At 47.8% G+C, this 13,111-nt stretch overlaps 2 protein-coding genes across 2 annotated transcripts in view; one reads left to right on the forward strand and one right to left on the reverse strand.

The window, feature by feature from the left end:
* The window catches only part of LOC139755001 (uncharacterized), a 56,214-nt gene that overhangs the window by 19,362 nt on the left and 23,741 nt on the right, over window positions 1-13,111 (reverse strand). Inside the window, 2 exon segments of the mRNA XM_071672912.1 lie at window positions 11,612-11,716; window positions 12,817-12,939. Of these exon segments, the coding sequence (XP_071529013.1) occupies window positions 11,612-11,716; window positions 12,817-12,939 (228 nt within the window).
* The window catches only part of xmas (RRM_XMAS2 and SAC3_GANP domain-containing protein xmas), a 52,265-nt gene that overhangs the window by 648 nt on the left and 38,506 nt on the right, over window positions 1-13,111 (forward strand). The window lies entirely within an intron of this gene.

Raw genomic sequence — 13,111 nt, forward strand, 5'->3', positions numbered from 1 at the left:
ATATTAAGATTATTAAAATTATCAGCGAACGACAGCTTGTTCTTATTCAATAACGAGAGATTTAAGAAGATCGACGGATTTGCAGTTGACCAAAGAATTTTGAACCATTGATCTACAAGATGTGTATTTCTGGTCCTTAAGTCTAAGGACCAATGCCCACTTTTCTTGAATGACCTGAAGTCTGAAATAAAGATTTGAATTATGACGTAGAAATAGATCAAGTTATTCCATTTTAGACGTTTTACGTTCACCGGCTCCTATACAGAATTCACTTCATTTATCCAGTTTAGCGCAATTTTAGTCGTACTTTGACGAACAGTGCTTTAAAATTCGTTCAAAATGTTTTAATTCAATGTTTTTTTTTTTACATAAATCTTTTATTTGATACAGGTTCCCCTAATTTTATTAGCACATTGGTAAAGCCATTATAAACCAATTGATAAGACTTCAAATCACGATTGTTTTTGGGAAAATGGTTGATTTTCGCATTATATACACTTGCCAACAAAGTTTCAGTTTGCGCAACAAACAAGAAAATTGCTTGATGAAAAAAAATTTCCACAAATTTCAGTCAGAGGAATATTCAAGGCCGAGGATAGCGTAAATAGATTATGTAGATTTAAAGATGTTGCGAGAGATTTACAGGTATGTCTTGTAGTAGCTGCCGGCCATCGTAAATCGGAAATATTAAGAGACACATGGAATCTCGGATAGCTGAACATTTCGGTCGCTCGGCGCGAACGGATGGTCTAAAATTGCCAAACCATCTTTCTAGAAATAACTCGCAGGGAAACCATCACCCATGTCAGCAGCGTCTATGTTTTCATTACTGAGCAGGAGTGCGTGGGAGCTCGACTTCCTAAATATAGAAGCATTATACGTGCAGAGGTAAGCCCACCATATGGTTCACATGTGGGGGCTCTACCAAGACTTGTTATACTTCCAGCGTTAGGTCTGGTGAGATGTATTTGTATTTGAAATGGTTATAGTCTCAGTTCGGATGAATTATCTAGTGCTTTTTAGTGAGCGGTCTTTTGAATTATTGTAGACTTTGAAATTATTTTTTGACTTTTGATTTATTACTAGTAGAGTGTTAGTAGTCGTAATCCATATATATATTTTTCATCACTTTAGACGAATTTAAGTGGACGCGCTTTTAGAATTCATTAGGTTTTGTAGATAGCCTTAATAGATTTATAGACCCAGTTACTTTTTGAATGTGTTGAATTTACTACACTGGTATTATCTGAGATTCTGTTAATTTTTAGGTATTGATGATGAACCGAGTACGTATGAAACGTCAGACAATATACAAAAATTGCATTGTATTTCTAAATCATTATGTATATATATATATATATATATATATATATATATATATATATATATATATATATATATATATTATACATAGAGAGAGAGAGAGAGAGAGAGAGAGAGAGAGAGAGAGAGAGTCAGAGTAATTGACAAAATTGGACTTTTTTTTCTTTCATTACTCTTCATTTTATATCCTCCCACCACCATCAGTATGAATACAAGTAGGGTTAGTGATATGTCGTCATCAGCAAGGTTCGGAGCGTTTATTTTTATCCAGGTTGACTCAAGAAGTGTCAACCTTGCAACCAGGGAGGTGTATTTATAGTATGGTAGTGACGTAGCCTGGGAGATGTTTGATGACCTGGTCAGATTGTTGTCAGTGTTTGGGTACAGCACGACACCCACCAGCTGGCCCGACAGATGACTGTATGCTGTATCCTGCTTTACTGTGGGTGTGTTACCCTGCCTCACACGTATAGCGTAGTGCACATGTGGAACGCAAGATCTGTTTGGCACGTCGTGAGTTGTGTGTGCTCGGCTAGGTAATGTCTCTAGCCCATGGTGTGAGAACAGTGAGGCCGTACCGATGGTCCAGCATCACAGGTAACCTGAAGAACCCGATTTTGATGGCACGCTAGTGCACAGGCAGCTTGGGCAGCTGGGTAGAGAGGGATGTGCCATGTTGCATCACTTCAGTAAAGATCCGGCAAAGCGTATTGATGCATACAGTCTTAATCGTGTGTGGTAACCAATAGGATCATGGAATGTGTATAATATTACAGAGTAAAGGATGATTAGAACCTGTATAAAAAAGTTTCGACGTGATGAAAGAATTATTTTTTTTTTAAACCACCAGAAGCAAGATAAAAATTGAAATATCCTCTTGTTCCATCATATATATATATATATATATATATATATATATATATATATATATATATATATATATATATATATTATCCCTGGGGATAGGGGAGAAAGAATACTTCCCACGTATTCCCTGCGTGTCGTAGAAGGCGACTAAAAGGGGAGGGAGCGGGGGGCTGGAAATCCTCCCCTCTCGTTTTTTTTTTTCTTTTTAATTTTCCAAAAGAAGGAACAGAGAATTGGGCCAGGTGAGGGTATTCCCTCAAGGTCCAGTCCTCTGTTCTTAACGCTACCTCGCTAATGCGGGAAATGGCGAATAGTTTGAAAGAAAGAAGAAAGATATATATATATATATATATATATATATATATATATATATATATATATATATATATGACAACTTTATCAGTAATGATAAAGAAATTATTTCCTAAACATCGATTTCGCTTGGGTATTTACCATCGAAAATCGAGAAATTAGTCCTCCATAGAGTGGATTAAATCCGAGTTGCGTCAGCAGATCCCGTCGATATCTTCCTTTAGAAGACTGGGAAAAAGGAGGGCGTCACATTGCATTTGCAGCCACCAAACTTTTCAGCAACTTGTTGCTGGAAAGGAAGACACCACAAGACCGGCAGCTTACCGATATAACATCACTTTTCAGGAAAACAGAAGATAGAAAATATACTCCATAGCACAATCCTATCACTCGTAGGAAAACTATTAAGAGCAATATCATCAAAATCGTTAGTTTTTTAAGTTCTGATAACCGATCATCAACATGGGTTTCGAAATAAGAACTCATGTTTAACGAACCTAAAAAAAAATGTAGTCGCATATATGTGTAATATATGGCACAGCATGGGAAGTTTGTGAGAAGGAACTTGTGATTATCATGATGCAAAGATCTTGAAATGCGATAAAGTGCCAAGTTGTGTATACTAAAAGCAGTCGCTGCTACGATTCATAGCCAGAAATGTAAACTGTAAAAGATAGGATGTGATAATCGATACCTTATTCGTAATATGCTGTTAAGTCTCGGTCAACAGACGAAGAGAGACTAGAGCGAATGCAAAAGAGAGCAACAAAACTCATTTCCTCACGTTATAATCTTTACCAAGAAACAGGCAACTAATATTTTGGTCTAGAAGCACATTTCAAGGAGATGCACTAGTGGGTTTCAAAATACTAAATGATTACGGCAGCATAACATTGCGATTTCTGTTCTGTCACATTAGATTAGGTCTTCAATTGCCAGAAATAACGGTATGAAACTAAATAGACAGTGGTGTCAGCCACGTAGGTCAAATTTTTGTTCATCTGTAGAGTTGTGGAACAGTGATGCAAGAAATGCGAAGACTGTCAATACTTTCAAGTCAAGGCTAGGTAAACACTCCGGTAATATGTTATCCGTAAATAGAACTGATGGTTTGTTATTAGTAGATAGTCATGTTTTAGGATGAAAAACATCTTTAGATGCACTCCATTAAGAGAATTTTTTTTCCCTTATGTACAAATCCAGAGAAGCATACGGCTGTTAAAACGGGAAACTTTTTTTCTGTTTGCACTTTCTTTTCTAATTTTTATGGCAGTATGCTGTCTTCTTACTATATGATTTTTTTTTTTTTGTTCTTTTCTCCTGCCAGCTTTAAGGCTGCAGAGAGAGAGAGAGAGAGAGAGAGAGAGAGAGAGAGAGAGAGAGAGAGAGAGGGTGGGTGGGACTAGCGAGGTGCCTTTCTGCTTTTTGTCCTCCCGTCTCTTCTCCATAACGTTGTCATGGACCATCACGTCCCCCTTTATCTGTCCCTCCCATGTACTCCCACATCACCATCACCCCCACACCACCATCACAGTATGAGGTAGTGTGGTCCCCGTTTTACCTGTGAGTCACCTGCCTGGCTAGACCCCTCAATGGAGAGGGAGAGGCTAGGCGGGGGCGGGGCACGGGGGGGGGGGGTGAAAAAGGTGGCAAGGCGCCTAGTGGGAGTTGGGAAGTTGTATGGATGGGGAGTGGCGGAGGGACGGAGGATAGAGGAGGATAATGGGGTGTATATGGGGAGGTGGGTGATGGGTACTCGGGCAGGACTTGTTGGGATTGAAGTATGGTAAAGGGTTGGTATTATGGGTAACGTATGGGGAGGTGTGTTGTATGGGCAACGCATGGGGGTATTGTATAGGGAATGCAAGGGGAGGGGTAATGTATGTGGAAGGGGTATTGCATGGGTAATGCTTGGGGAGGGTTTTGTATTAGGTAGGCATATAGGTGATATTGTGAGGGGAAATGACAGAGTGTAGTGGGTGGCAGAGGGAATGTCACACACACACACACACACACACACACACACACACACACACACACACACGTATTTTGCTTCTGAGACCTTATTTTGCTACAGTGTCCCATTTTCCTTACTGTTGATTCACTTGGGGTAGAAATTCTCCATTTATCTATCCAGCCAACTCTAGAACTTCCTTTAGTCGCTTACCTAAGTGTAGTTTAACTACATATTGTTTTATATAGTTGCCACGCCTGGATCTCTTCTCCGAGTTGTAGTAGTTCTTTGATAGTCGAATGCCCTCAATAGCCTAGTCAATTCATTGGTGGTCGAATGCCCTCAATAGCCTAGTCAATTCATTGGTGGTCGAATGCCCTCAATAGCCTAGTCAATTCGTTGGTGGTCGAATGCCCTTAATAGCCTAGTCAATTCGTTGGTGGTCGAATGCCCTCAATAGCCTAGTGTGAAAATCAGGCATTACGTGATCACTCTGTGTATTCTGTGTGATAGTCCCGATTTATATACGTCAATTTATATACGTCAGACACAAGGACAAGATCTTGTATTGAGTCACGTGACGAGACAGGACAATTATTTTTTCTCCTGGACAGACTCTTTAAGAATCTGTATCTCCATGACTCTCTCTCTCCATGTGAGTGCAAGTAGTCTCACTCATCCTTGCCTTTATACCTCAGAAGCCCCAGTTATTGGAGGGGCCAGTCCTCCTACCACTTTGTCCTCTCTTTCCTTTCTTGTGATTATTTGTGCATGGCCCTGAGGTAATGGGATATCCTAGGGTGATGGCTGTATCTCAGGGTGGTGGGGGGTATCCCAGGGTGGAGGGAGTATCCCAGGGTGGAGGGAGTATCCCAGGGTGGAGGGAGTATCCCAGGGTGGAGGGAGTATCCCAGGGTGGAGGGAGAATCCCAGGGTGGAGGGAGTATCCCAGGGTGGGGGGAGTATCCCAGGGTGGAGGGAGTATCCCAGGGTGGAGGGAGTATCCCAGGGTGGAGGGAGTATCCCAGGGTGGAGGGAGTATTCCAGGGTGGAGGGAGTATCCCAGGGTGGAGGGAGAATCCCAGGGTGGAGGGAGTATCCCAGGGTGGGGGGAGTATCCCAGGGTGGAGGGAGTATCCCAGGGTGGAGGGAGAATCCCAGGGTGGAGGGAGTATCCCAGGGTGGAGGGAGTATCCCAGGGTGGAGGGAGTATCCCAGGGTGGGGGGAGAATCCCAGGGTGGAGGGAGAATCCCAGGGTGGAGGGAGTATCCCAGGGTGGAGGGAGTATCCCAGGGTGGAGGGAGAATCCCAGGGTGGTGAGAGTATCCCAGGGTGGAGGGAGAATCCCAGGGTGGAGGGAGAATCCCAGGGTGGAGGGAGTATCCCAGGGTGGAGGGAGTATCCCAGGGTGGAGGGAGAATCCCAGGGTGGAAGGAGTATCCCAGGGTGGAGGGAGAATCCCAGGGTGGTGAGAGTATCCCAGGGTGGAGGGAGTATCCCAGGGTGGAGGGAGTATCCCAGGGTGGAGGGAGAATCCCAGGGTGGAAGGAGTATCCCAGGGTGGAGGGAGAATCCCAGGGTGGTGAGAGTATCCCAGGGTGGAGGGAGTATCCCAGGTTGGTGATAGTATCCCAGGTTGGGGGGAGTATCCCAGGGTTGAGGAAGTATCCCAGGGTGGTCGTGAGTTTGCCAGGGTTGGGAACTATCCCAGGGTGGTTGGGGAGGTATCCCAAGATGGAGGAAGTATCCCAGGGTGTCCCATAAAGTGGACGTACAACATAGTGAGTCAGATCAGTCTAAGTATAGTTGAGGGTGGCGGTGTGGGCGGGGTGTTGGGGCAGACCCTGGCTGGCCATGATGTAACCCCATAACCCCAGCACCAGGACACTCCCAGCTGGCCACCCCAGCACCAGGACACTCCCAGCTGGCCACCCCAGCACCAGGACACTCGCCAGCATTGTTCTCAGAACGCACGATGAAGCCGAGGAACATCTGCCATGTAGGATGAAGTAGATTACCACCATCACCTCAGAGAGAGAATCACGAACGAAATAATTTCAGACTCACGAACAAGTGAAATGAACGCAAGCAGCTTTTGGTCCATCTACCGCCGTAATGTCGTGTAAGAAGAGCCACCATATATTTACCGTTCCGCCAGCAGGATCAGGAGTTGATGATAAGTTCTTGGTGTCATCCGACTTAGGCTAGGCTATAGCTGCTCATCGTAATTTGCTCCTCCTGTTGCTAGTGAGCAGAGACTTAGGTAGGCTAGGCTATAGCTGCTCATCGTAATTTGCTCCTCCTGTTGCTAGTGAGCAGAGACTTAGGTAGGCTAGGCTATAGCTGCTCATCGTAATTTGCTCCTCCTGTTGCTAGTGAGCAGAGACTTAGGTAGGCTAGGCTATAGCTGCTCATCGTAATTTTGCTCCTCCCGGTGCTAGTGAGCAGAGACTTAGGCTAGGCTGTAGCCACTCATGGTGATTGCTCCTCCTGTTGGTAGTGAAGGGACAATTACGCTAGGTTATAGCAACTCATGATAATTTGCTCCTCCTGTTGCTAATGAACAGAGTTTAAAGCTAAGATATAGCTACTCTATATGGCAATTGCTCCTTCTGTTGATAGTGTACAGAGATCCTCACCGAACATAACAAGATGTGTGTGTAAGCAGTTCATCCATAACACTGTTCTACCTCGGACACTTGAGAAGGATCATGACTTTGCTCATTATAAATAGTTCTTCACACGTAATCCGTTTATTGTTGTTCAATTGATGTAAACTTGACGTACCATGTAAATGGCTGAATGATTCATTGTGTTGCCCAAAAACCACGTTGGTAATACTTTGCTCACTACGTAATCTACAAGTGTTTTCATCATTGAGGCACAGTCTCTTGAGGGTCCTTCTGTGCACTACTTATTATCCTCTTATCTCCTCACGGCCCGCAGGATAGGTAGGATTGCACTATAAACTCGTCGCCCTAGCGGTAAAGCTTCAGTCACCAGCCTGGCCGACCATAGCGTCATGTGGTGGGGCTGCCTGGCTGCCTCCTTCCCTCCCTCCCTGTTGGGTGACCCACGACCCGTCTACACACCCACCACTGTAACCAGAGTCGTCGCCTCCCATGGCCACACGCCACCGTCAGCGACATATAACCGAAGCTGTTCACATTATGGCCTCACTTGTTGCCGTCTCTTGTGCTCTGCCAGATGGCCTCTTGGCATCAGCAGATGGCCAGCCTTGGCCACCCTCCCAGGTGACGCTACTTCCACATAAGCAATGTACCACAACATTTATGTTGGCTACATGCTCGCATTCCCTCTCTCTCTCCCCCCCTTCCCCAATATACACAAACAAGTGCATAGACATTTGGACAGATGTGTGTATAGGTTAGGTAGCAAAAGCGCTGCATCGTACCCGGGTCGTGGTGAACATGACAACAGATGTTGGTGGAAGCACTGAGGTTGACGACGCACCAAGGACATGCGCTCACGGGCGGCAGGGCCTTGGCCCGGGCAAATAACAAGGAGGGGAGGAGGGGACCACCGGACCTGTACAGGTCGAAGGGCAGTTGGGGATGGAGGGTCTTGCTCCCTCACAGTATAGACGATGGTCGGTAGTAACACGCAGGTGAGATCACCCCCTAGACCAGTGAATAATGTTACTGGCAGAGAGGATGGGCCCCAGACTTTGTATAATAAGAACAAATCCATGTTAACAAAATTCATGTCTTGGAGTTTGATTACGGATCTAAACAAAAAAAAAAAAGATGAATGAATTAGAAACAATTTTTAGGAAAAGGTTCAGATGATATGAGTCGCCTGGTTCAGGAAACCGCGAGACAAGCCTTGAGTCATGCATGGTGAAGTGGTTTGTAACGAGGGGGGATTTTTAAACGTCAGGGTGGGAGCGTTTGTATTCGCTCCGGGAGGAGAGACATGAGTCATGATATTTAAGAAAATAGTTTGGAGAACCTCCAGTGAGGGTGTGGGTATGTCAGCGAGTACACCACAGTCAGCAGGAGACTGGCGTGGCGGCCTCTTTGTGTACATACACGATCTCGCAGGAGGTAATGTCGCCAGCGCTCGAGGGAGGAGCGATCGTGCTGTGCTGGTCTGCCCATATCCTGGTGAGTAAAGGAGACGACTAAAGGATTCAGGAGATGTCTTGTGGGATCAACCCTTCAGAGATGGGCCACGACTGTGTGATGATAAACGGGGGGGAGACGGAACTGCTGTCAGGACACATATGAGTCGTACAAGAGGATCTGGGAGGTGGATGACGAGGGATAGGGGGTTGTTGTGGGTGCCGCTGGTGAGACTGAGGGAGGACGAGAGAGAGAGAGAGAGAGAGAGAGAGAGAGAGAGAGAGAGAGAGAGAGAGAGAGAGAGAGAGAGAGAGCTCGACAGATGACGCTAGGTCAAGAGGCTTGCAATGGGGAAACACAGTCAGGACGGTCCAGTAGTCAAGTAGCCGTGGAATGGAAGGATTACCCTCTCTCTAGAGAGGAAGGAAAAGTAGACGAGGGAAAACGATGAGATATACACAAGAGAGATAAAGTCCAGGAGCGGAGATAGTCTCATAAAGAAGAGGCGGTGATGATGTAAACAGGCAGTTGATAAGCTTCGAAGTGTTTTTTTGGAGCACACACCGTCAACCAACACTATCTATGTGGTGTAGAGACTTTGGAAAGTCAGAGGAGACTCCCTTCGAGGAGCAGAAGATTATCTGACGCCGTGTCAGAGGATCCCTTTCTGAATGTGTTGAGGTTCGAGAGTGGAGTGCCGCAGGGGTTCTCTCCTGAGACCACCACTCTTCTTGATCTTTGTGAATCATTTGCCAGAAGGACTGGACACCCCACCCTTACCCTGAATAGGCTTGCGGACGAGCCAGAGTTCTGAGAGAACTGGAGAGCGAGAAGGAACAGCATCAGCTTACAAGGGGACCTAAACAAACGGCAAAGTTTTACTGGAGGGAACACGTCAGTATACCGTCCTCAGATCTTGTAGCCATCATCTCGACATTCCTCCTGGAGTCGAGACACCTACATTCGCTGCCTCTGATATTAAACACATCCACGCACCTAAGCCTCTCCCCCGCCTGTTCATCCCCCCCTCTATCCATCCCACGAAAGTGGACTCAGAAATAAGAGCAGGAAAGAGTACACGTGACCATCAGTGCTCTTACCCCCCTCTTACAACCAACCCCACCTTCCCCCACTTGACTAAACGAACCTCACCACCGTCACCTCCTGCCACTTGAGATCCCTCGTCCCCGCGTTGCAAGTCGGCACCAACCACACCAAGAAAGCATCGCGTCTCTCCGAACTCTTAACGCCCGGCCTCGAGAACAGCGCCATCCCAGCCAGCCCTTGTCAGTACTAATCAACAAAGCACTTGAGAGCGTGTTAGACTCCGTCTTCGTATTGGTGCGGAGGCTATCTGCTTAAATACACCCCTCCCCCCCTACACACACACACACACACACACACACACACACACACACACAAGCCTTTCTACGCACGCACGGTATAGCACTATATCACCCTGGCTGACTTAATGTTTAGCCACAGAATTATTTGATATTTGCAAGGCAGACGTTTTTCGCACATAATTATCTGCGTGAGAGCTGTTGCCGCTGTAAATATATATGTGTTGGGAGGAGCCAGGTCCTCCCACACACTGCTATATTGGTATAGCTTAGATATATATATAGCTTGGCCCTCCCACACACGGCTATATTGGTATAGCTTAGATATATATATATAGCTTAGCAGCTACCCATGTCCTGTGGCCTCGCTGCCCCAAGGGTGGCCATTAATGCCTTGAGTTGGTGGAAATCCTCGAATTTCGGGTCTTGTCCCTGCGAGGTTCTGGGAGTGGCAGGTGTTAGTAAGGCTCCTCTTCTGGCTCTGGGGTTTGTTGTGGTTGATATTTTCGGGGGTCTTCAGAAAGGAAGTTTTTGTTGTCGATATTTTGGGGGGGTGGTCCTTTGAATGGAGGATTTTGTTGTGGTTGATATTTTAGGGGTCTTGTGAATGGAAGATTTTGTTGTCGATATTTTGGGGGGGGTCCTTTGAATGGAAGATTTTGTTGGCGTTGATATTTTGGGATCTTCTGAATGGAAGATTTTGTTGGCGTTGATATTTTGCGTCCCCTGTAGGCCATTTATTATTCTGCTATTGACATTTTGGGTCTCCTGGAAGCAGCTTTTTGTTTCCGTTAATATTATGGGTCTCCTTTGTGTGTGTGTGTGTTTTGTCTTTTGATGCTTTGGATCTTCTCGCTTGGCTTGTGTTGTGTTGTGTTGTACAGGGCCTTGTCCAGGGAAACGTGGCTTCCCTCGTGTTCCTGTGTTGTGGGTGGCTTAGTCGGTCATCTGGATAAGTGGCCCATGTGTGTCGAGTGGCGGCCACCGTGGCATGTGGGTCGTGTTCATGGCCGAGACTGGTTATAAGCGTGTTAGTACGGGTCTGGTTGTGGTTGTGGACTGATATCATAGGAGGGTGGCCACGGGTCGGGTTGTGGATGCGGAGGTTGTGTAGATGACAGGCGCAGCAGAAGATGACAGGTGCATTGGAAGATAGCAGATGCAACAGGGAGATGGCAAGTGACAGGTGTAACATGGGTCCGAGCGAGCAACAGAGGACTTAGGAAACCAGATTTCAGCGTCCAATCAGCCCAGGGTATCAGCCTGGCTGGGAGACTCACCATCGTACAGGACACCAAGGACGGGTGTGACAAGGGAAGGCCCAGGGACGGATGTGACAAGGGGAGGCCCAGGGACGGGTGTGACAAGGGGGAGGCCCAGGGACGGGTGTGACAAGGGAGGCCCAGGGACGGGTGTGACAAGGGGAGGCCCAGGGACGGGTGTGACAAGGGGAGGCCCAGGGACGGGTGTGACAAGGGAGGCCCAGGGACGGGTGTGACAGGGGAGGCCCAGGGACGGGTGTGTGACAAGGGGTGGCCCAAGGACGGGTGTGACAAGGGGAGGCCCAGGGACGGGTGTGTGACAAGGGGGAGGCCCAGGGACGGGTGTGACAAGGGGAGGCCCAGGGACGGGTGTGACAAGGGGGAGGCCCAGGGACGGGTGTGACAAGGGGAGGCCCAGGGACGGGTGTGACAAGGGGGAGGCCCAGGGACGAGTGTGACAGTACCTGCATCTCGAGGAGGGTGACATGCTCGTCGTGGTCAGCCTGCAGGCGGGTCAGTTCCTCCCTCAGTCGTCGCACCTCCGCCTCCGGCCCCGCCTCAGCCTCCAGCTGCAGCAGATAAGACACATAAGGTCACATGACGTTTACGCCAGACACTCTCCCTATAGCACAGTAACATTACACCGTGAACACTGTGCCTCGGGCCGAGTGGGATGTGTACACCAGTGGAGTCTGGCAGGTGGGACGTGACATGGGACAGTATATATATATATATATATATATATATATATATATATATATATATATATATATATATATATATATATATATATATATCCATGGGTAATTCGGGAGTGATGTCTGATATGGGAGTGATGGTTGGGATCACTGAATGCAATCGGGACTGGTTGATCACAGTACATGCCATGTTCCAGGGTGGGTGGGGGGGGTTTTAATCTGCCAGAGGACAGTGGTTTACCTCCAGCTTTCCCAGTCTGTATAGCTGGAGACAGGGTGCTAAAGCTAGGGTGGCTCCTCCCACCCTACCGCAATAGAGTGAGGCAGGGTGGTAAAGCACATGGGTGGAAATGGGTGGTGAACTGGGAGAACTGTGCGGCGAGACCTGCCTGGTGAAGGTAGTGGGCGGCAAGACTCACCACCTAGCGAGGGGACTGGGTGGTAAGGCTCTCTTGGCCGAGGCAGTGGGTGGCATGATTTACATGGGTGGGGGAGCGGGCGGCAAGAATCAACTGGTGGGAGAACTGGGTGGCAAGACTTGCTTGGGAGGGGAACTGGGTGGCAAGACTCACTTAGCAGGGGAATTGGGTGGCAAGACTCACTTGGGAGGGGAACTGGGTGGCAAGACTCGCTTGGGAGGGGAACTGGGTGGCAAGGCTCACTTAGCAGGGGAATTGGGTGGCAAGACTCACTTAGCAGGGGAAGTGGGTGGCAAGACTCACTTAGCAGGGGAAGTGGGTGGCAAGACTCACTTAGCAGGGGAAGTGGGTGGCAAGACTCACCTTGCGGGAGAAGTGGTTGGCAAGACTTCAACCGGCTTGGGAGTGGATGTCAAAAGACTTACCTGGCATGGGAGTGAGTGGCAAGACGCCTCACCTGGTGGTGGTTGGGGGATGGTGTGGTGTGGGTAGTGGGTATGCAAGACTCAACTGACGGGGTACAGTGAGGGGTGGTGGAGGAGACCGACTCACCTGGTGGGGGGAGTGGGCTGGTGCACGGGGGTGCTGGAGCTCCTGGATGGTGGTCAGGAGACGTTGGACGTACTTCTGACGGTGCTCGTGGTAGTGGCGCCACTGGCCGTTCACCTCAGCTGCCTGCCGGTGGACCAGCCCCACTTACAACCACCTGCCCCGCCTCACTATGCTATCACCACAGCTCAGTTATACTATGTATGGAACTATCGCAGTATTAAAGTATACACACACACACACACGCACCACTGACCAACACGGCCCATCCCTTAAGGCCCCCCTCACCACCATATAC

This window comes from Panulirus ornatus, chromosome 2 (assembly GCF_036320965.1).
Source record: "Panulirus ornatus isolate Po-2019 chromosome 2, ASM3632096v1, whole genome shotgun sequence".
NCBI lineage: Eukaryota > Metazoa > Arthropoda > Malacostraca > Decapoda > Palinuridae > Panulirus > Panulirus ornatus.